Source organism: Carcharodon carcharias, chromosome 6 (genome assembly GCF_017639515.1).
Source record: "Carcharodon carcharias isolate sCarCar2 chromosome 6, sCarCar2.pri, whole genome shotgun sequence".
NCBI lineage: Eukaryota > Metazoa > Chordata > Chondrichthyes > Lamniformes > Lamnidae > Carcharodon > Carcharodon carcharias.
This window is the reverse complement of record NC_054472.1, coordinates 83,944,288-83,964,714: the sequence shown is the minus strand read 5'-3', so window position 1 is coordinate 83,964,714 and position 20,427 is coordinate 83,944,288. Positions and strand designations below refer to the sequence as shown.

Below are 20,427 nucleotides of genomic sequence, written 5' to 3'. Positions count from 1 at the left end.
CCGAGCCGGTACCACGTCTACAGGAGCCGTGCTAACCCCACCCCCCTGGAGCAGGGAGGGCCAGGCTGAACCTCCCACTACAGCGCCCCTTTATAGCCCTCGCTAGTCATGTGTGACCCTTTGTATGAAAGACTGTGAGATGTAACTGTTCAAAATCACACGTGAGGAACTGCAATTTAACTAAGATACCAGGGGGCTTTTGATGTCAGTGATATAAACATCTCCTGGGAGTTGGAAGGATCATTGTATAAGTAGGATTGCTGGGACAAAATGAATGTATGTTGAGAACACGGAAAAACTTGTGACAAAACCACAAAGCAAGATCCAGGAGCTATGTGTTACAGCACAGTTTGGGAAGTCAACAAATTAATGTGAATGCAGGACCATTAGTTGAGAATTAGATTGGGTTTCAACGCAGGCTGCGGGTAAGTTCTTAGTGCCGGGGTCAGAAAATGCCGAGAGTAGTGAGATAAACTGTTTTTTGAGGAAGAAGCTGTTCAATGTTACGTTTACATTAGATAAGGAAAGGTACTGAGGAAATACATCTGGCTACAATAACGTAGCTTTAAAGGCTTCCTATATCACAATGAACTTGTTTTTAAATTAGCAGTATACTATATATACTTTGATCATATAAATATTTTTATACTATTGTGAAATTTTCTGTGAAGGCTGGAATGCAATTTTAAGGCTCTAGACCTGTAATCAAGTACAATCAATGTAAACACTATGGGTTGAAGGAGCTGAAACGTCACTAATAACATCCTGTTGAGATCACAATTAAATGTTACATTACCAGAATATTTATAATTAATCTCCTAATGAAAATGTAATTTACTATTTCTGTTCAAAATCTCAATGGATAAGCATTCCATAATACTGCTCATGTAGAAAAGTACTTTTCTTACAAATATTCTCCTTGCAAAATGTTTCACTTAAATGCTTCAGCTCTCTCGCACTCATGTCAACTACACCATGATTGAGCATAAACATACTTTATGAAGTTTCCTTCTCCTGTTCTCCAGATGTCCACCACAATTCTTGATTAACTATTGTGCTTCTATCCTACTCTAATCCTTCGTGTATCTCTTATTGTTTCTTTTTCGTTATACAGTTGTCACACTTTCAAATTGGTCCATATCAGAACATTTTTCTCACATCTTTCTTTCAGTCTTTATGTAAGCCTCTCCTCGGCTTTCTCTCCAGCATTTCTCTTAATTATTCCATTAAACTTAAGCCTTTTGTCAAATTCCAGGGTATACAGAAAGATGGCAGCCAAATTGCAGTAGCTTGCATGTTAGGTACCAAGATTGGTTGCAGACAGACTGCTTAGGTGTTGGTATAACGTGCTTGAGTGAAAGAAAGTATGTGGAGTTCGGTTTGGAGAATGTGGCTTGGAGGAGTCTGGGACAATTTGTGGTGGGTACTTGGAAACATTGGATCAACAGCCTTGAAGATTTTGGGGAATTGTAGTTTGAAATAATAGAACACTTGGAGGAGTGCAGCAAGTGTTTGGGATCTGTGGCTGTGGATGTTGTTTGATGTGTATAAGCACTTGAAGCAGTGAGCTGTGTCACTGTATACATGGCAAGGCTGGGGAGGAAAAATGTCCCCAAAATGCAGGATTAGATCTAGAAGGCCTGGGCCTGAGCAACAGAGTATTTCACAGGGCAGGGATAATGAGAAGTCACTGTGAAGGGGAGTGGGCAAGAGCAGTGTTGGGGCACTTCCAGAAGGAGCATTACAACAAAATTTAGGCTTGGAATTTTCATCAACACATGTATTGTAAAAACATGCGGTGGATTCAATACCAATGCTTTTGGATTTTAGTTGGGAAAGGTTGCCCAATACCTGCGCATTTTAATCTTTCAGTTCATCTTTCCTGTTGAGCTATCAGTTTTTATATGTTCCTGGTTGCTCATCTGGTTTGCACTCCATGCAGTGACTCATCAGGCCCAGGCAGCTGAAGAGCACTGTAGGGACAGAAGAATCTAAGGCTGGACAATAGGTCTTGGAACCAAGTTGATGATGAATACATGAATGAAAGAGGCCAGAGGAGACAAGTCCAGAGTGCAGGTAAGTGCTTAAAGTAGTCGATTCTCCTCTATTTTAGTGTTCAGAGATAATAATGAAGGAAGTCTGCAACCAAGAGTGGCATGAGCCTATGTCACATTTAGCCACTTTCAATCATTTGTTCTGATGAAGGGTCACAGACCTGAAACACAAACTGATTTTTCTTTCTATAGATGGCACCAAACTTGCTGAGTTTCCACCATTTTCTGTTTTTATTTCAGGTTTTCAGCATCTGCAGTATTTTGCTTTTGTGTTGTTCCAATCATTTTGTCTCTGAAATATCTCCAATTATCACACAAGCAACAATGCTTGTCCCAACAGGACAGTTTTCTAAAAAGGGATAGGTCTAGAAAAGAACAGATTGCATTCAACGTTTTAATATTATATTGATAGCTGGTATTTTATTGGAAGCTAAGTAAAATATAAAAATATCTACATACTTAGGAGAACTTACATACTGATTTCTTAAAATTGAGTGAAAAACTATTTTAGTATCAGACAAAATAAATATTTACTGATTGATAACATAAAACAGACTTGGCATTGCATTGTGGTATTGCAAGTACACTACATGTTCACCTTCACAACTGGGCTTAGCAGATCACTTGCCTATTATAGTATATGGAATTAGGACACAAATCAACCATGATCTCATTGAAAAGCGAATCAGGTTCAAGGGGCTAAATGGCCTACTCCTGTTCCTATATTTGAGATTTTCATCCCATTGATTTGAATTAAACAAAAGTAGCTGGATTCTACAGTAGGTGGGCAAATTTTTCCCAGGCAGTGATTATTCCTTGAATGTCTTAACAGTGATACCTGGATGTGGATCCTGCCTAGATTTTTAGGATGAATAACTCCTTTTTATGCTGACTGTAATGGACTTTTATGAACTGACTCTATGAATTCTGAATCTAGTTTTTAGTGGTGAGCTAGCCTAAATTTGGACAAACTTGCAATCTCATTCAAAAAAAGGCTGGATGCTTGGCTAGTTTAGGACCCTGGTACATTTAGAACAAGGTTCCTTTTTCATGTTGCCATTAGGCATTTTACTGGAGCAAAATAGGGATACTGTTACCTTATGTCTATCTCTGCAGTACTTAACTGGGAAATGTTTGATGTTGTCACTAGGTACAGTGTTTCATTCTCCAATATTAACATTTACTTCGATGACTATTAACTATTTCAAAATATATTTGCAAGGTGCAGTTTTTAATTATTGAATCATAGATATGATATGTTGTAGTTCAAGGAAAGTCTCAACTAATATTTAAATATTTTTGAATAAAACCTGCAATTTACTGTTATTAATCCAAAATATACCCGCAATTATTTAACTAAAAATAGCAAAAGGTTACTTATGAAACTATATAAATACATGAAAAAGGACAGTACAAAATATTCATTAAAACGGAGAGAATAAACACATTTTTTGACTGAATAGTAATACAATTTCTGTCAAGTCTACTCAGGTTAACTCACTGTACAAGAACATAAATACTTAAGACTGTTATTAAGTAATCAATCTTAATTTCTCAATTATCTAGGTGAAATGGTAGGTTACCAAATAATACATTTCTATTGTCTTCTTACTAGGTTTCTGATGTTGCCTGAAGAAAGTCCTTGCTGGGAAATGTTTCAATGGACATTGATTGTGTTTTGGTACCACACTCAAGTAGCCGTTCTTCATGTATGAGTCTGCAGAATGGTGTCACTGAATTGACAATTGAGTGGAATCACAGGATCCTGCTTTCTTTGAATGTTCATAAATACATTATTTCATGGCAATCAGGAGCAGGAACTCTGTTGCACTTTCCTCCTTATAGCTTGGATACCGAGGCCAACTGCTGATTTAACAGATCAGCTTGCCCAGTACGAACAAGGGATCAAACTGGAGATATTTCTGGACTGTTTAGCTCACCTATATATCCAGCTTTCAAGGCATCTCTAAAATTAAGTGTCTAATCCTCTGTATATTTGATTCATTGGACAAACCATTTTTTTTTCATTGTGCCAAGTCTGGATTATATTTCTAATTTTACTTTTTATGTAAAAATTAGAGTTAAATTAGGTACAGAAATTGTAGAATATTGTTGCTTCAACCCTGGTTAGTCAGTTTCAGCATTTTAATGACCAGAGGGAACACTTCTCAATGTCACATTCTTATTTTAGAACAAGTTTTAATAAGCAAAATGAGACAAGTACATAGAGGCTTTCCTTTCTACACCTGTTGTTTTTATCATTTTATCAAGGTAAACACTCATTTCAGAGTTTCCATTTGAGGCAGGGTGAATGGTTTAAACACATGAAGTAATAGATTAGGGCCTGCAATTCCGGGAGGGTGCTACTGTGCTCGCATTGACTGGAGACCAATGGGAAGCCCAAGGAAAGAGCATTCATGGCAGTTTTTAGCTATTTACATCATTTTTCGGGAGGGCTGGAGTTGAGTAGAACTCTTGCTGAATTTCAGGGTCTAGATTTATTACTTATTTTAATTAGTTTTGAATTTGCTTTGTACTCCATCACATACATTAGAAAGCAACATTTGTGCAGGTACAAATTTACATACGATAGCATTTTCATTTGGAGTGGTTGCACTGTGGAGCCCTGTTTAACTTTAATTTCAGTTATGGAATAGGAACTAGCATATTGGATTCTTTGAGAGTATTCAGTTTTTCAAAATGTTTGTTGATGTCCTTATTCTTTATATCCTTGGTCAATTAAATTAGATGTTTTAACACCTGGACTCAACTAAGTGCAAGCACAAACTCCTGTGGGAATAAATATTCCTATAAACTTTAACAAACATTTTTGAATGGGTGATGGGTGACCTTTTCCCTCTAGTACTTGGGCTTGAATTCAATCCTGTATTATGACATTAAGGATCATCCATTCTCTGTTGGTCTTAAGTCTGAAATGTGTTTAGATGGTCTCAATTCAGATTTTAGTGGATGTGAGCCCAGAACACAAGACTGCCCACAAGTTAGCATTAACTGTGCAGTCTGATCTAAGAGCTCACTTGCATGGCTGGTGTAGGAAATGGAATAGATGGTTTTCTCCTAAGGCTGGAGATAAAGCACATCACTGAAATAATTTAGGGGGAACCTTAGGGGATATGTTATAGCTTTCCTGGAGACTGGATGCCCTAGATGAAAAAAGTTTGATTTCTAGCATTATGTTCCAAGAGAGGAGACTTTTATTTTCAAAAAAAGTTTTCAATTGTGTTCCCATGGTAAGAAGCAGAAAGGGAAAACAAATAGCCTGCCTAAGTACCCTGCCAGTTTTCTCAATGAGCTATCTTCACAGATTTCCTTGCTGAGCTTCTGCACTGAGTGACTTCTCATCCTCAGTGACTTCAAACTTCATCTAAATTCATCATGCTCCCACCCCACCACTGCCCTCTTAACCTCCCTAAATCCCTCCCTCCATGTAAACTCCCCAATCCATGTTCACGGCCATCTGCTTGACCTTGCCACCTTATGTAGCATTGCTACTCCCATAGTATCCATCAAAGATAAGGCCATTCCTTATTGTTCTCCAACCATATTGCACACCCTCTTCCAAACTCTACTTCCTTCTGTATCTGCCCCTGAAGTTTTACCAAAGTTTGCTTACAACTGCACTATTCACAACTGTCTAGCCTTTGGCCTTCCGTTCACCACAACATTTTTGCAGCTACCAATCTGTTCAAACACACTCTCACCTCCACCTTTGATGCTCTTATCCCCATTAGTAAGGACATAAGTACATAAGAAATAGGAGCAGGATTAGGCCATTTGGTTCCTTGAGCATGTTCTGCCATTCAATAAGATCATGATTGATCTTCATTGTCACAATCTACTTTCCTCCTTTCCCCCATAACCCTGGACTCCCTTGTAGATCAAAAATCTGTCTAACTCAGCCTTGGATATATTCAATGACCCAGCCTCCACTGCTCTCTAGGGTATAGGGTTCGAAAGTCTCAGAGAAGAAATTCCTCCTCATCTCCGTATTAAATGGGAGACCCCCTTTAAACTTGAATGGATATGACAAACAACAGATTTAGCCATTCATTGCCTGATCTGGTTGACCACAAAACACTATTGGTCCTGCCTTCATCTACTAGAACTGCTCACTATTCCAGGATCATTCTGGACCGCACAGATAACCCACAGCTTCTTTTCTAATGCAAACTGTCTTAAACCCCTCTTCCCTGTCCCCTCTACTCTCACCTCCAACAACAAATGTGAGGAATGACAGAATTTTTGCAGCAGAGAGCTCATGCATTTTTTTGTCACCAAGATTTAGATCAATGCCAGGATTTTTGCAGTGGAGAGCTTATGCATTTCTTTGTCACCAAGATTGAGATCAATGCCTCTGCCACTTCCCTCCCTTCCATTAGCCTTTCGGGCTGAACCTCTTCTAAAACTCCTATCTATAAGAGCTCTGAACTTGTATCTTTCACCAATTTCTCTCCTATTTTCCTCTCAGAGCATCTTATTCCTGAGACCCATCTCTTGCTCTCTCAACCCTATTCCCAAACTACTGACTCCCATGTTAGCTGACATTGTTAACAGTTCTTTCCCTCTATCCTTCAAATCTGCTCTTATAACCCCTTTCATCCAAGAACCCTTGACTCCTGTCTTTGCAAACTATTCCCCTATCTTGATTTCCTCTCCAAAGTCCTTGAACATGCCGTTGACTCCCAAACAGATTGAGAAGAAAATTGAGGATAAAGAAAAATTTGACTTCTCACAATATAAGTTCTGATTTGGGACATCTCTGTTTACACAATCATGAAATTTAAGTTAATATCATAATGAATAATTCTGAGGATTAAAGGAAGCTGCAAGTGCACACTGGTTATCTGAGCAAAACATGTGGCAGATGTCACTAAGTGGGAGGTGGCACAATTTGGCTAAAAAACAGTAGTAATTATATTTTGAGTGAGAGAATGCTGGATACTGTGGAAGAGAAGCTGGATCTGGGAGTTCCAGTTAACAAGACATGAAAAGCAACAGCTCAAATGATAAGACCTTAAAGAAAGCTAATGGAATACTGGGTTTTATGAGTAAGAAGTATACAATATAAAAGTCAAGGTGTAATAGTGAATCTATACAAAACCTTTCGAGTTAGTGTCTGTGTACAATTTTGAAAGGATAGAAAGGCGACAGAAGGGGTACAGCACAGATTCACTGGTATGCTGCCATGTGTGAAGAAATAGATAGTTTTGAAAAAATTGGGCTGTTTTTGTTATGGAACGTTGGAAATGAAGGGATGATTTGATAAAAGTATTTAAAGTTATGAATGAAATAGAAAAACTATTTCCAGTGATACTGACATATACAAGATTAAATCTAAGAGATTTAGTACTGAAAGGTGAAACTTTTTTTTTTACAAAGAGGGTTATGAAGTTGGACTATCAAAGTTCGTGCTTAAAATGGATGCCATGTCCACAATTAACAAATATTAAATAGTTAAAGGAGGAAAAAAAGGATATGAGAACAGAACAGCTCAATTTCAATTTTCACTTTATTGTCCATCCATAGTGAAATTCATTTTAGCTACATTGCTCATTTGTTAAAAAATTACATATAAATGAATAACAATAAAAAGAAAATTACCCTGTCACAGAGGTCTGATTTTAACTAAAATGTGTATTACAAACTATTCTAAAGTATTAAAATAATCAGTCAGCAAGTCTCACCACAAGTACATATCCTCATCCATAAATCAAACTCCTGTTAACAGTTCTTCTAAGTGAAGGACACAAGCAAGTTCAGAAACTGAGTTGTACTGCATCTGAGGGATTATAACCTTTTCTCTGGACACAAGCAGTGGTAATACTGAGACAAGGGATAATTCTCATTGTGCGTGACACACTATACTTTCATCAAACTTCAAGAACCGATTTCATCATGATTAGGACTACTATCTGGAGGATAAATCACATCATAGGTAGGTTGGGCTGAATGGCCTGTTCCTGTGTTGTATTTGCTATGTGATTCTATGTAAATCAGCATGCTGATGCTTATTATCAATGATGGATTGAGGTAGCAAAAGGTTTCCTCCCAGCATAATTTTTATCTTTAGAAGAGGAGTAAGGATGGAGGGGAGCAGTATTTGCACTAATTATTTTATGTAGTAAATTAACTGGTGAATCAAAAAAACCTTGTTGAGAAGCTAAAACACTGCTTTCTCTAGCAGAAATATTAAGATAATAATATGGTTATTTTGACTTTAGCACAAGCAGAAACCAGAAAATGGCAGGAAAAGTGCAGTGTTGATTTCTTAAGTATGCAAAAATTATATTGGAAATAAGTAAAAACATATACTCACTTCACATGACAAAGTGGCAAACTGGTATCACTAAGCAGTTTCCTTAGCCTCAGTTATTGATGCACTGATCAGATGTTATTTGTAGCCATAACACTTGTGGGGTAGATTTTAACTCCTGTCACTTAGCAGGAGCAGGGTAATAGTGCCTACAAAACTGTGGGGGTAAATTTACTGTTCCGGTCCTACATGCTGTCATTTTCTCAGAGGCCTCTTCATGGATGTCTTAAGCATCAGGCAGGAGCCTAATTCTAAATCAGAGCCAAGTGCCTTATGTAGGAGTTTGAAACAATTTTGAATTACCAATAGGAAACAGCTCCATTCCATTGGCACCTTGCATTGAGCTGCTCAATCAGCGATTCTTAAACGACCCACTGGAGGCTGCTGTTCAAACCATCAAGTTTGTTTTTTAAAAAAAAAGATTTTTCTGCGGTCAGAGGAAGCATGATTATTGCTCCTGGCCCACCAAAAAATCCCACCCCAACATTAGATAAAAGCTTTGGATTGCCTTCATGTCAGAACTGCTTGATTTTTCATCCACTTTGATCAGCAAGCTGCTTGTGACCTGAATCAGCACTTACAGCTCACTGACCAAATATAAATGTAGGCTTGCCATTAAAATGGGTCAGACTTCATGCAAAGAATCAGGCAGGTGTTGCACTTCCCCACCTGATGTTCACTTGGTTTTAAATCAATCCCATCCTCCAGATCACAAATGACGTCATCTACACAGAAATGAAAGGGGATAAATTCATAGGTATAATTTTCAAAAATGCATTCTTCCATGGGATCAGGATTTGTTACCCATTGCTAATAACAGATTTTAGAATGGAACTATTTTCACACAAGGTGGCAGATATTATTCTGAGTCTTTGCTAATCACTAGTAGATATAGGGAAATGGGCAGTGAGGTGAAGATTCAGAAAATTTACCCTCAAGTCTTTTTTAATCATTTCTAGGATTAGAGCATTGCTAGCAACGTCAGCATTTATTGCCCATCTCTAATTTCCTGTGAAAAAATGGTGGTGAGCCACCTTGTGAGTCTACAGTGATTAGCTTTAGAACATGACAATTATTGGCCCTTAATGCTTAGCTGTGAAACGCAAGACACAATTAGATCTCATTCAGTTCTCTCTCTATGATAAATTAGTTGACCTTAGTTGGGGGTTCAAATGGTTTCAGACCTCTGCTGTTAGGGAAATATTAGGTTGGGTTCATATTAGGCTATAATGCTCTCATATTCAAATTGTCTGTTGCTATAGGCTTACACTTGAGCAAAAAGAAAGCCACTGAGCTGCTGCAAGTTCTCAGAATTGCATCTTGCAAATGTTTCTAAAAATAACAACTGCAGACATCCTGTATACTGAATTTCCAGCTTCGTGCACTGACAGATAACACTACTATTATACTGAGATCTAGTAACATTACAATACATAGAATTACATCAAATCTGCCGTACAGAAACAGGCCTTTTGGTAGACTATTGTTTCAGACTATTCCTGCTGTACTGAATTAATTTCTACCTTTCCCAACTCAATTCTTTTTCTCCCCTTGTCCTGTCTCTTCCCAGCTACACCAACGACTCTTCCAATGCCTCCCCATCACTTTAACAGTTTCCCTGTCTCCTATTCATCATGGATGTCCAATAGCTCTAAATCTCAACCCCCCCCCAACAGGATGTTCTGAGGGCACTTTTTTCTTGAATGAAGAACCAACCAAACTCCATCCACCATCACCCTCCTCCACCTCATTGAACTTGTTCTCACAATAAACAACTTCTCCTTTAACTCCACTCACTTCCTTCAAATAAAGGTGTTGCTATGGATACTTGCATTGGTCCTAGCTGTGCCTGCCTTTTTGTGAGATATGTGGAAGATTCCTTGCTCCAGTCAAACCTGGGGTGCCTCATCCCTTTTATGGTACATTAAGGTTTGTGTTGGTGCCATGTCCTGCTCTTATCGTGAACTGGAAAATTTAATTAACTTTGCTTCCGATTTCCACCCTTCTCTCAGCTTCATCTCTGATTCTTCTATTCCCTTCCTCAACTCCTTTGTCTCTATTTCTGAAGAAAGGCTATGAACAAATATTCAATATAAGCCCTGTGACTTCTACAACTACTCGACTACACTTCCTCCTACCTCACTTCCCATAAGGACTCTATTCCATTTTCTGTTTCTCTGTCCCCAGTTGTTCTGATTATGTAATCTTCCATACCAGCACTTCTGATATGTCTTCCTTTCTCCTCAATCGAGCACTCCCCATACTGTGATTGATAGCACCTTCGACCACGCCCGTTCCATTTCCCACATTCCTGCTCTTACCCCTCCTTACTCTTCCTCTCAGAACCATAATAGGATTCTCCTTCCACTCCATGAGTCTCCGTGGATGATCCATGGATCATCTCCCAACATTTCCACCATTTCCAGTGTGATACCATCATCAAACACATCTTCCTCTCCCCTTTCAGCATTCTCAAGGAACCATTCCCTCTGTGACATCCTGGTCCTCTTCTCAATTACCCAAAACATCCCATTCCCTTCCCATTGTATCTTTCCATGCAAACGCAGGAGATGAAACAGCTGCTCTTTTACTTACTCTCTCCTCAACAACCAAGGCCCTAAACATTCCTTCCAAGTAAAACAGCGATTTAAATATACTTCTTTCAATTCAGTATAGTGTATTTGCTTCTCATAGTGCTCTGTACTAGGAAGACCAAACTCGTATCAGGTGACCTCTTTGTTCAGTTTAGCAAGTGTGACTCCAAGCTTTCCAGACACCTGCCTGAATCACAGAATCACCCATTTTAATTCTCCACCTTGCTCCCATGCTAACCTCTCTGTCCATGGCATTCTGCAGTGTTCCAATGAAGATTAACATCAAATTGATGAACAACGCCTCATCTTTTGATTAGGCACTTTACAGCCTTCCAGACTCAGCACTGAGTTCAACAATTTCAGACTGTTACCTCTGACTCCATTTTATTTTCCTTTCCTTTGCAGGTTTTGGTTTTAATGTCTTATATTTCACTTTCTTTGCTTTCAGGTAGGAGCTGTTCACCCTTTTACCATTCACACCTCCTCTAAACACATCTTTTGTTTCTTGACTTGTCCCATTACCACTGTCTTTGGCCTTGTACCACAAAACCTTTTGTCACTTAATCTTTCCTGTCTTCCACCCCTTCATGGACCTTCTCTTTTGTTCATTTTCCAACCTTCTCCCCTTTCACTGCTTAAAATATTATATTTCTGTTTCCCAGTTCTGATGAAAGGTCATTGACCTGAAATGTCAACTTTGTTTCTCTCCACAGATGCTGCCTGACCTAATGAGTATTTCCAGAATTTTTTGTTTTTATTCTAGACTCTTTTCAGAATAAATACTATCAGAAAAGGAAACTTCAATTTTCAAGATGATGTGGATAAAAAGATTTGATTCAAACTAAAATTGGAGAGGTCATATAGGCTCTGTGGGTAAGATATAAATGATAAAATAAGAGACGATGACAAAATAAGGAAAGTTAACAGACAGCTATGGGAAGCAAAAAGAGCATATTGGGAGCAAATCTCAAAATGTTAAAATGTATTCTAAAAATATATCAGTAAATAGAGAATTGTAAGTATGAGGTGGGAGCTCAGGCCCCAGCAGGCTGAGTCAGAGCTGGCGCAAAGTGACAACTGCTGCTGAGGGCTGGAATCTTATTCTTCCACTCCGGGGCTCAGAGCCGGAGCCTGAAGCTGAGCAGCGAGTTGCAGATGAGTCGGGGCTGAGTTGCTGCATCAGTAATGGGGCCTGGGATGGCAGCAGATTAAGGAAAGAGAGGCTGAGTGACAGTTGACCTGGGCCAGGCAGAGGTCCGGAAAAAAAAATTAAAAGGGCTTAATTCTGTGATCCAAAAGTTGGAATTCCGCCAAAAGATAGAAATTTCTCATTTCTGAATAATACAGCAGTGGCACTATTCCAGAACTGGCAGTTTGCGTACAATTGGCACTGAAGACTAGATCTCAATTTCTCCACCTATTACAAAGAATGTTTTCCTTCTATTTTCTCCTTGACTCCTCTCAGTCCCTTTCTCATTGCTTTCTTTCTTCTGCTTCCCTAAACTTCCTCTTCCTGGTTTTCTCTCATTTTATAGTTTATCTTTACCTTGTCTGCATATTTTTATTACACTGAGTGAATTTTTTTTTAACCATCCAGCAATCCAACTCCCTTTGACCAGTGTGATAAATATATTTAATGTTATTTTGATAATTATTACTTTAAAACTCATAGTGCAAAGAGAGTTTTCTTTGTAAAACATTGAAATACATTTTAACAGTGCTGTATAATTGCAAATTGACTGTTAATTATGTATAAGTATATACATGTCTTCAAGGTTAGAAGTAAAATGACACTAGTGTCTCTTTAAAAATTAAATTCAATGCTTTGACTGGTTGAAATTTATATATGAGTTTGATGTTTCAGTAAGTCAGTACTATAAATTGCTTCGCTCAGCCATTAAGAAAAAAGTGACACCTGAGTTTTTCTACTACAGGTACATTTAATATGGCACCTACAGATTCAATGTGTGATGCATTATACAAAGACTGTTAATTACATAGATGCTAGTTTGAAGGTTTATAAGAATTATTTTCAATGAATATAATCACTTGTAAAGTGACATCTAATAAACTACAAAATTACAACATTCAAGACACTAATAGAATTATTAGAAAACCACAGTGGGGCTGAATTTCCAATAGGGATCTCTTGATCCCCATATAACTTCTGTGAAAATCCTGAGAAAACTCATTTACTCTAGTTTAACTGCTGAAGCTACAGCAGATGATCGCAGAATGCCTGTGGAAATTCTACCCCAATCCCTTCTACAGCATACTTATTTTCGATTCTTTGATACTAAACCAACAAACAGTATACAGTTTTGACGAAAGGTCATCAACCTGAAACATTAACTCTGTTTTTCTCTCCACAGAGGGCATTTGCTGAGCATTTTCTGTTTTTAAATCAGAATATTACCTGTAATTCAAAATCAAATCTTTAAGAATTCACACAACCTTATTTGAAAAAAGATATACAAGTCCATTTTATACATTCAAAAGGACGGAGAAGCATTACAAATTACTTTTCCATTTCTGTGTTGCACCATCTTGGGCTGTAAGACAAAATGATTCCATTAATGTTATTTACAACTTTGCAAAATACTGCACTTAATTCATTTTGAAAAGTGCTGAATTAAATATGGTCAGTAGTTCAGTGACAGCAACATATTGCTTCCCTGATTCATTTCTTGAAGGTAGTTACTGAGATTATTACCACAATACAGCAATTACTAAACCAATTTCTAAACTATTGATTGACCATTTTCCTTTCTCTGCCAGTTTTCATTCCAGTCCCTCACCAAATTACTGACTACTTGCTGTGAAGAGTTCCATGGGGGCAGTCATTTTCTATAACTTTGCCCAAGTGACTGTTCTTTATGAATGAGTTATGTAAGAAGTCTATTTGACGACAGAGGCTAATCCAGCTTTCATTCGACATCTGTAGAACACACATATCTATAGCAGCAAATCAGAAGTGGGAACAATCCCAATTTTCTCCTCCCTTACAATGGCACAAAGGTGAATTGTGGTAACATAATTGCCACCCCAGCTCAGATCAGTCAATTTAGCGCCGATCAGAGATTGAACATGGTAGCATCTTAGTATCTACGGCTCAGCTATTGTTTCAATCACAATAAACAAGACAAATCATGATTCCAAAGCAAGTGAACAAAGTCTTAAATATTAAATAAAAACAAAAAATGCTGGAAATGCTCAGCAGGTCAGGTAGCATCTGTGGAGAGAGAAACAGTCAATGTTTCAAGTCGATAACCCTTCAGAACAGTTCTGATGAAAGGTCATCTACTTGAAATGTTAACTGTTTCTCTCTCCACAGATGCTGCCTGACCTGCTGAGCATTTCCAGCATTTTTCGTTTTTATTTCAGATTCCAGCATCGGTAGTATTTTGCTTTTGTATTAGTAGTTCCCAAATATTAAAATTTCATTCTATTTGGGACTGTGAATGTTTAGTTTGGAAAAGTACCATCTTGTTTCAGAATATTCAGAACTGTAAAGCCTAGACTGCCAATGTGAACTTCTGGGTGCCTCTTTGGAGATCAGGAAGTTCCATGCTGATTAAATTTACAAACATACCAAAAACCCTTTGGAAACACTGAATATTGGTAAAGCTGAAGAATCATCATCTTCCCCAGTTCAGCAGAGAAGGAATGGTGGCACTTACTGTCTACATTTATTTATCCTGTGAAGATCATGGTAGGTCTTCTTGAATGGCTTTGTTTATGTAACAATGATACTTTCAATAGTGTTAGGTGGGGATTTTAAACCAGTGACAATGAAAGTATGACAGATTATGTCCTTATCAGGATAGTATGTCTCTTGGAGGTTACTGTGTTCCCACAACATTGCTGTTCTCATCTTTCTCAATGTTCAATATCAATGGCTCGGAGGTGCTGTCAAAGTTTGGTGAGTTACTACAGTGCATCCTGCAGACATTACTTAATGCAGCCAAAGTGTGTCAGTGGAAAAGAGAACTAAGTGCAGTTGCAGGGGTGCCGATCAAGTGAACTATTGTCCTACACGTGGAAATGAAGTGCTTCAAAACTAGCAATAACCTTAACAGGACAAACAAATATGAGTCAACAGCATCTTGCAGGAGTGCATTTTATATGGTGCGTCAGACAATCACAGTGATCTCCTCTCAATGTGTTAATTTTAAAAATTCATTTATGGGATGTGGGCTTCACTGGCTGGGCCAGCATTTATTTCCCACCCCTTGAGAAGGTGGTGGTGTGCTACCATCTTGAACTGCTGCAGTCCACATGGTGTAGGTACGCTCACAGTGCTGTTGAGGAAGGAGTTCCAGAATATTGACCCAGCGACAGTGAAGGAACGGCGATATATTTCCAAGTCAGGATGGTGAATGGCTTGGAGAGGAACTTCCAGGTGGTGGTGTTCCCATGTGTCTGCTGCCCTTGTCCTAGAGGGCAGTGGTTCTGGGTTTTCCATTTTTCCACTGACACACTTTGGCTGCATTAGGTAATGTCTGCAGGATGCACTGTAGTAACTCACCAAACTTTGACAGCACTTCCGAGCCATTGATATTGAACATTGAGAAAGATGAGAACAGCAATGTTGTGAGAACACAGTAACGTCCAAGAGACATACTATCCTGATAAGGACATAATCTGTCATTCTTTCATTGTCACTGGTTTAAAATCCCCACCTAACACTATTGTGAAAGTATCATTGTTACATAAACACAGCCATTCAAGAAGACTCACCATGACCTTCATAGGGTAAATAAGTGTAGACAGTAAGCGCCACCATTCCTTCCCTGCTGAACTGGGGAAGATGATGATGATTCTTCAGCTTTACTAATATTCAGTGTTTCCAAAGGGTTTTTGGTATGTTTGTAAATTTAATCAGCATGGAACTTCCTGATCTCCAACGAGGCACCCAGAAGTTCACATTGGCAGTCTAGGCTTTACAGTTCTGAATATTCTGAAACAAGATGGTCATTTTTCAAACCAAACATTCACAGTCCGAAATTTTAATATTTGGGAACTACTAATACAAAAGCAAAATACTACAGATGCTGAAATCTGAAACAAAAACAAAAAAATGCTCAGCAGGTCAGGCAGCATCTGTGGAGAAACAGAGTTAACATTTCAAGTTGATGACCTTTTTTTGATTTTTTGTTTTTGTTTAATATTTAGGACTTTGTTCACTTGCTTTGGAATCATGATTTGTCTTGTTTATTGTGACTGAAACAATAGCTGAGCCGTAGAGACTAAGAATCTACCATGTTCAATCTCTGATCGGCACTAAATTGACTGATCTGAGCTGGGGTGGCAATTATGTATCTACAATTCACCTTTGTGCCATTGTAAGGGAGGAGAAAATTGGGATTGTTCCCACTTCTGATTTGCTGCTACAGATCTGTGTGTTCTACAGATGTCGAATGAAAGCTAGATTGGCCTCTATCATTGAATAGACTTGCTACATAGCTCATTCATAAAGAACAATCACGGGCAAAGTTATAGAAAATGACTGAGTGCATGAGTGCTCAGAAGGGGCTAGGAGTGAAATATGAGGAGGAACAAATTGATGGCTAGAAAGTAAATACACATTATACTAACTGTAGAAGAGTCTGGGACCCACATCTCATAGGTGCTCTTTTTTAAAAGAAGAATGCTTGAAAATCACTAAATGTACGTGTAGTCACTATGAATAGTCTATGGCAAAATGCAGTATACCACCCAAATTATTGACTTCTTCTTTTCTCTACATTCCAGCACATCATGGGAGCAGTGTATGGCATCTCCAGGCCAATCTGCATGGGAACACCTCAACCACAGACGCTCGTAGTGGTCTGAGGTATCAATTTTCTCTTCCAGACTCCAAACAATGCAAGCTAGGAAAGGGGAAGGTTTTCTCTCAGAACTTCACTGATGTCATTGATACCATTAGGTTTGCTTTTGTAATGATCAGTGACCATGCATAAGCATTGTCCAGTACTGGTGGCATGGCAGAAATATGCTCACAATGGTGCTGTCTCCTAGAATAGCAGCTTATAAATACTTGCTTGTCAGTACCTTCACAGGACTGCCCATGGCAGAAAGGAAGCAGGGCTAGACTGCCCATGTAACAAGTGGAATAGTGCAGTCTGCAGAAGATCCATATCTGGGCAATGCTCCTACAACATGAGGATGATCTCAAATCCAAGGCTCATAATAATATAGCAACAGGCCACCTCTCACACTCCTGCTTCTAATAGTAGCAGCAGTAGCTTAGATTTAAAAATCACAAACTGACCCAAAGTGAAGGACAATGCTAAATAGTAGCTATGCTCCACAGTATGGGTTGTAAATAAAATTGTAGTTTTGTCTGCAGACCTTGTTTTTGGCAAAATTTGAAACTGACCTTGTTAAGGTGGCAATGAATGGGAGCAACTTAGACTGCTGCACACAGAGAAGGGGAAGATGGAGACAGGACTATTGCACTGCATAGATGTGGTAATCAAGGCATATTTTCCTGCATCACTTTGGAAAGAATGGCCAGAATTTCAGGGCCCTTTGGGAAGGGGCTGAGAGATTGGGAGGCTGGCAAAATGGCCAGGGAGGGTGGGTACCTGACATCCTCCTGTTGCCATTGTATTTTGTCAGAAACAGGAAAAAAGTTGACAGAACGGCTGTCCATCAGAAGGCCAATTAAGCCACTTATGTACGCAACCAAGGGCCACTGCCTGCCTCCCTGGGAATTTTGGCCACCCTGGAGGCTGGGGGGGGGGGGGGGCCTGCGGGTTAGGGGCTGGTGGATTGTTGCAGTGTGGGTAGACTGCTTAGTGAAATCTGGTGGCCTCTCAGCGAGCTGCTGAAGGGGGTGAGAGCTTCCTTTTTGGGCACTTCATGGCTCTCCACTGGCAATGGCCAACCCAGAAACAATAGCACCACCAGTGCACCTCAAATGCCACCCCATCATCAGCCCCATTCCCAATCACTGGAGCCTGCCTGTCCGGCCCTGGTGTTTTCGCAACACCACTTCAAGGGCAGTTGGCTATTGAGGCAACCCTCCTTTGAGCTGTAGCCTCAGCACTGGCTGCTGTCCTTAATTGTACAGCTACACAGTGGTAGCCGTGTTACAGGCCACTGCCAGCAATATGTCTTCCCGGGTCTCGGTGCAAGTGAAGCAGGGTCGCCTCCTGCTTCCCCCATCAGTTCCGGCAACGACACATCTGGTGGCCCAGGAAAATTCAGTCTAATGTCTTTTGCAATTAGCAATGAATTGTCCTTTGAATCCTCTTCAGGCTGTTGCTGTACCTCTGGTTTATCCAGCGATCCCCAAATAATTCATGCTGAGGCCTTTATGTATGGAAAAGCTGTGCAGCAAATAGCACTCAACCACAGTCTTCAGACTACAATGCAGAGCAACTACAAACCGATCTAGGCACCTGAGGAGGGTGGAAAGTGTTACTCACTGCGGTGATGCTCAGCTGGTGCCCTGGGAAACTAGAAAGGTGTCATCAACTATAGTATAGGGTTAAGCCTGATCTCCCATGATCCACCCAGAGATTTGCCTTTCTGTGTAAAGAGCACTGGAGTGGCTGACCTCCTTAAAATGGAGGCATCATAGCAGTTAGAAGGCAAGCAAGCATTTACTTGCAAGGCATAGTACTGCTGATCATAATTTAGCTGAACATTTAGAGATAAGAATTCTTTTTCATTGATGCAGGTGGTGGCACTGAACAGGAGAGCACTATGGCTCCATAGGTGCAATCTCTGAATCCTTGGACCTTGGGAAAACCTGTCACTTCGCAAAAACGTAGTTCCCTGTCATGATGCATGGGCAGCTTACAGGCAAGTTAGGTAGACCAATACATTACTTTTTGGATATTAAACAACTGTTTGGATAAATCAATGACCCCGGCAAAGTATCAGGAAAAATAATTTAGCTCTCCAATGCAAATTCTCCACTCTGTTTTCTGACAAACCCAGATCAAATGATATAACGAGATATTAAAATGACAAAAAGGTTACTGCTTCCACTATTATTCCATCAAAGAACTATTAAATTTGTCAGACACAAATTGCCTTTTGTTCCACTGAATTAATATTGAATTATTGCCTGTGGCCACTTACTGAAATGTTTAATCCTGCTTGTGCCATATAAGTGGCTGAAGTATGTAGGTGAGAACTACTAAGGGCTGACAGCTCCTGTAAGGAGAGCAAACTGATAAAAGAATCCTGCAATTTGGCATCTTACTGAAAGTTATCCTGGCTTCCATATGTACTGCATCATAATCCATCTTTTGAGCAGCTCTTTTTACAAGGATCAGAAATATCCACTAAATTCTCCTTTCATCTAACAGTTCTTTTTTCCCTTTTCAGTTACCTTAACAAATTCTAGCAAGCTCTAGCATCAATTTATTTGTGACTTCAACTAACAAGGCAAAGATCATGATTTTTCATTTAGTTCACCCCATCAGCGCTTACACAGACTTACTCCCAGGCTTAACGGTCAACAATATCCTTCTAGTGGATGAGTGCCTTGGCCCAACTATCATTTGGCGTGTCAGTCACCCTTTGTCTTCAGGGCTGAAATGTAAATGGGCCTCCATGTCTCACTAGAACATAAATGTAGCTATTACAATTTTATAGTATTTTATTATTCATTGCTGAGAATACTCACTTAATTTTCCTTCTTTTCCCAACTTCTTCAGGTGGTGGGTAAGATTAACTTCAGCTGCTTGATGTAAGTGTGGTGGAGTATCCTATTGGAGAAGAAAACCCAGATATTATATATTGCATTCATCTAAGAATAGACTGCAATGTTTCTCAATTAAAAGTAAACGTTTAAATTATTTTCATTCTTTTATTTAATGTTTATGTAGGACATATAAAGCTGACTTGAATTTGAAGTCATTATCAACATAAATTAATGAATTCTAACTTGAAATGATCAGTCTGAGCAATTTTAACCCAGTTCCCCATAAAGGAAGAATAAACAAAGAATTTGCATTCATATAGCACTATCACAACCTCAAGCTGTCCCAAAGCACTTTACAGCCAATATGTTTGGCATGTAGTAATTGTTGTAAGAAAGGTAACAGCCAATTTAAGCACAGCAAGGTCCCACAAATGGTAATGTAATAACCAGATAATATATTTTAATGGTACCAGTTGAGATGAATATTGACCCAGTCATTGGGGAGAACTTCCTGCATTTAACTGCAATTAATTCTGCTTTATTTAACCTGGAATGAGCACAAAGGCTGCCCATCCCTACTTTCACAAGATTCAATCTTGGGATGTGGGCATTGTTGGCAAGGCTAACATTTATTGCCCACTCCTAGTTGCCTTTGAAAAGATGTTGGTGTATCATCTTCTTCAACTGTGGCAGTCTGTACGGCGAAGGTGCAATTAACAATTAACAAATTAGGGAGCTCCAGGGTTCTGACCCAACAATGATGGATAGACTTATTTGTCC

General features: G+C 39.1%; 1 protein-coding gene and 1 long non-coding RNA gene across 4 annotated transcripts in view; one reads left to right on the top strand and one right to left on the bottom strand.

The window, feature by feature from the left end:
- Positions 1-212: 212 nt before the first annotated feature.
- On the top strand, positions 213-4,180 carry LOC121279175. The gene is made up of 3 exons (XR_005943337.1): positions 213-425; positions 1,943-2,076; positions 3,670-4,180. It is a non-coding gene; the product is annotated as an uncharacterized LOC121279175 (long non-coding RNA).
- Positions 4,181-7,566: 3,386 nt separating this feature from the next.
- The window catches only part of lactb2 (lactamase, beta 2), a 66,464-nt gene continuing 53,603 nt past the window's right edge, over positions 7,567-20,427 (bottom strand). For all 3 annotated transcript variants that reach the window (XR_005943336.1, XM_041190172.1, XM_041190173.1), the window contains 2 exons: positions 19,630-19,711; positions 7,567-13,534 (listed from right to left, as the gene is read on the bottom strand). Coding sequence is in view for 2 of the 3 variants with exons in the window: in XM_041190172.1 (XP_041046106.1) it covers positions 13,494-13,534; positions 19,630-19,711 (123 nt within the window). In the remaining variant the exon portion in view is untranslated. The remainder of the gene's footprint in view (positions 13,535-19,629; positions 19,712-20,427) is intronic.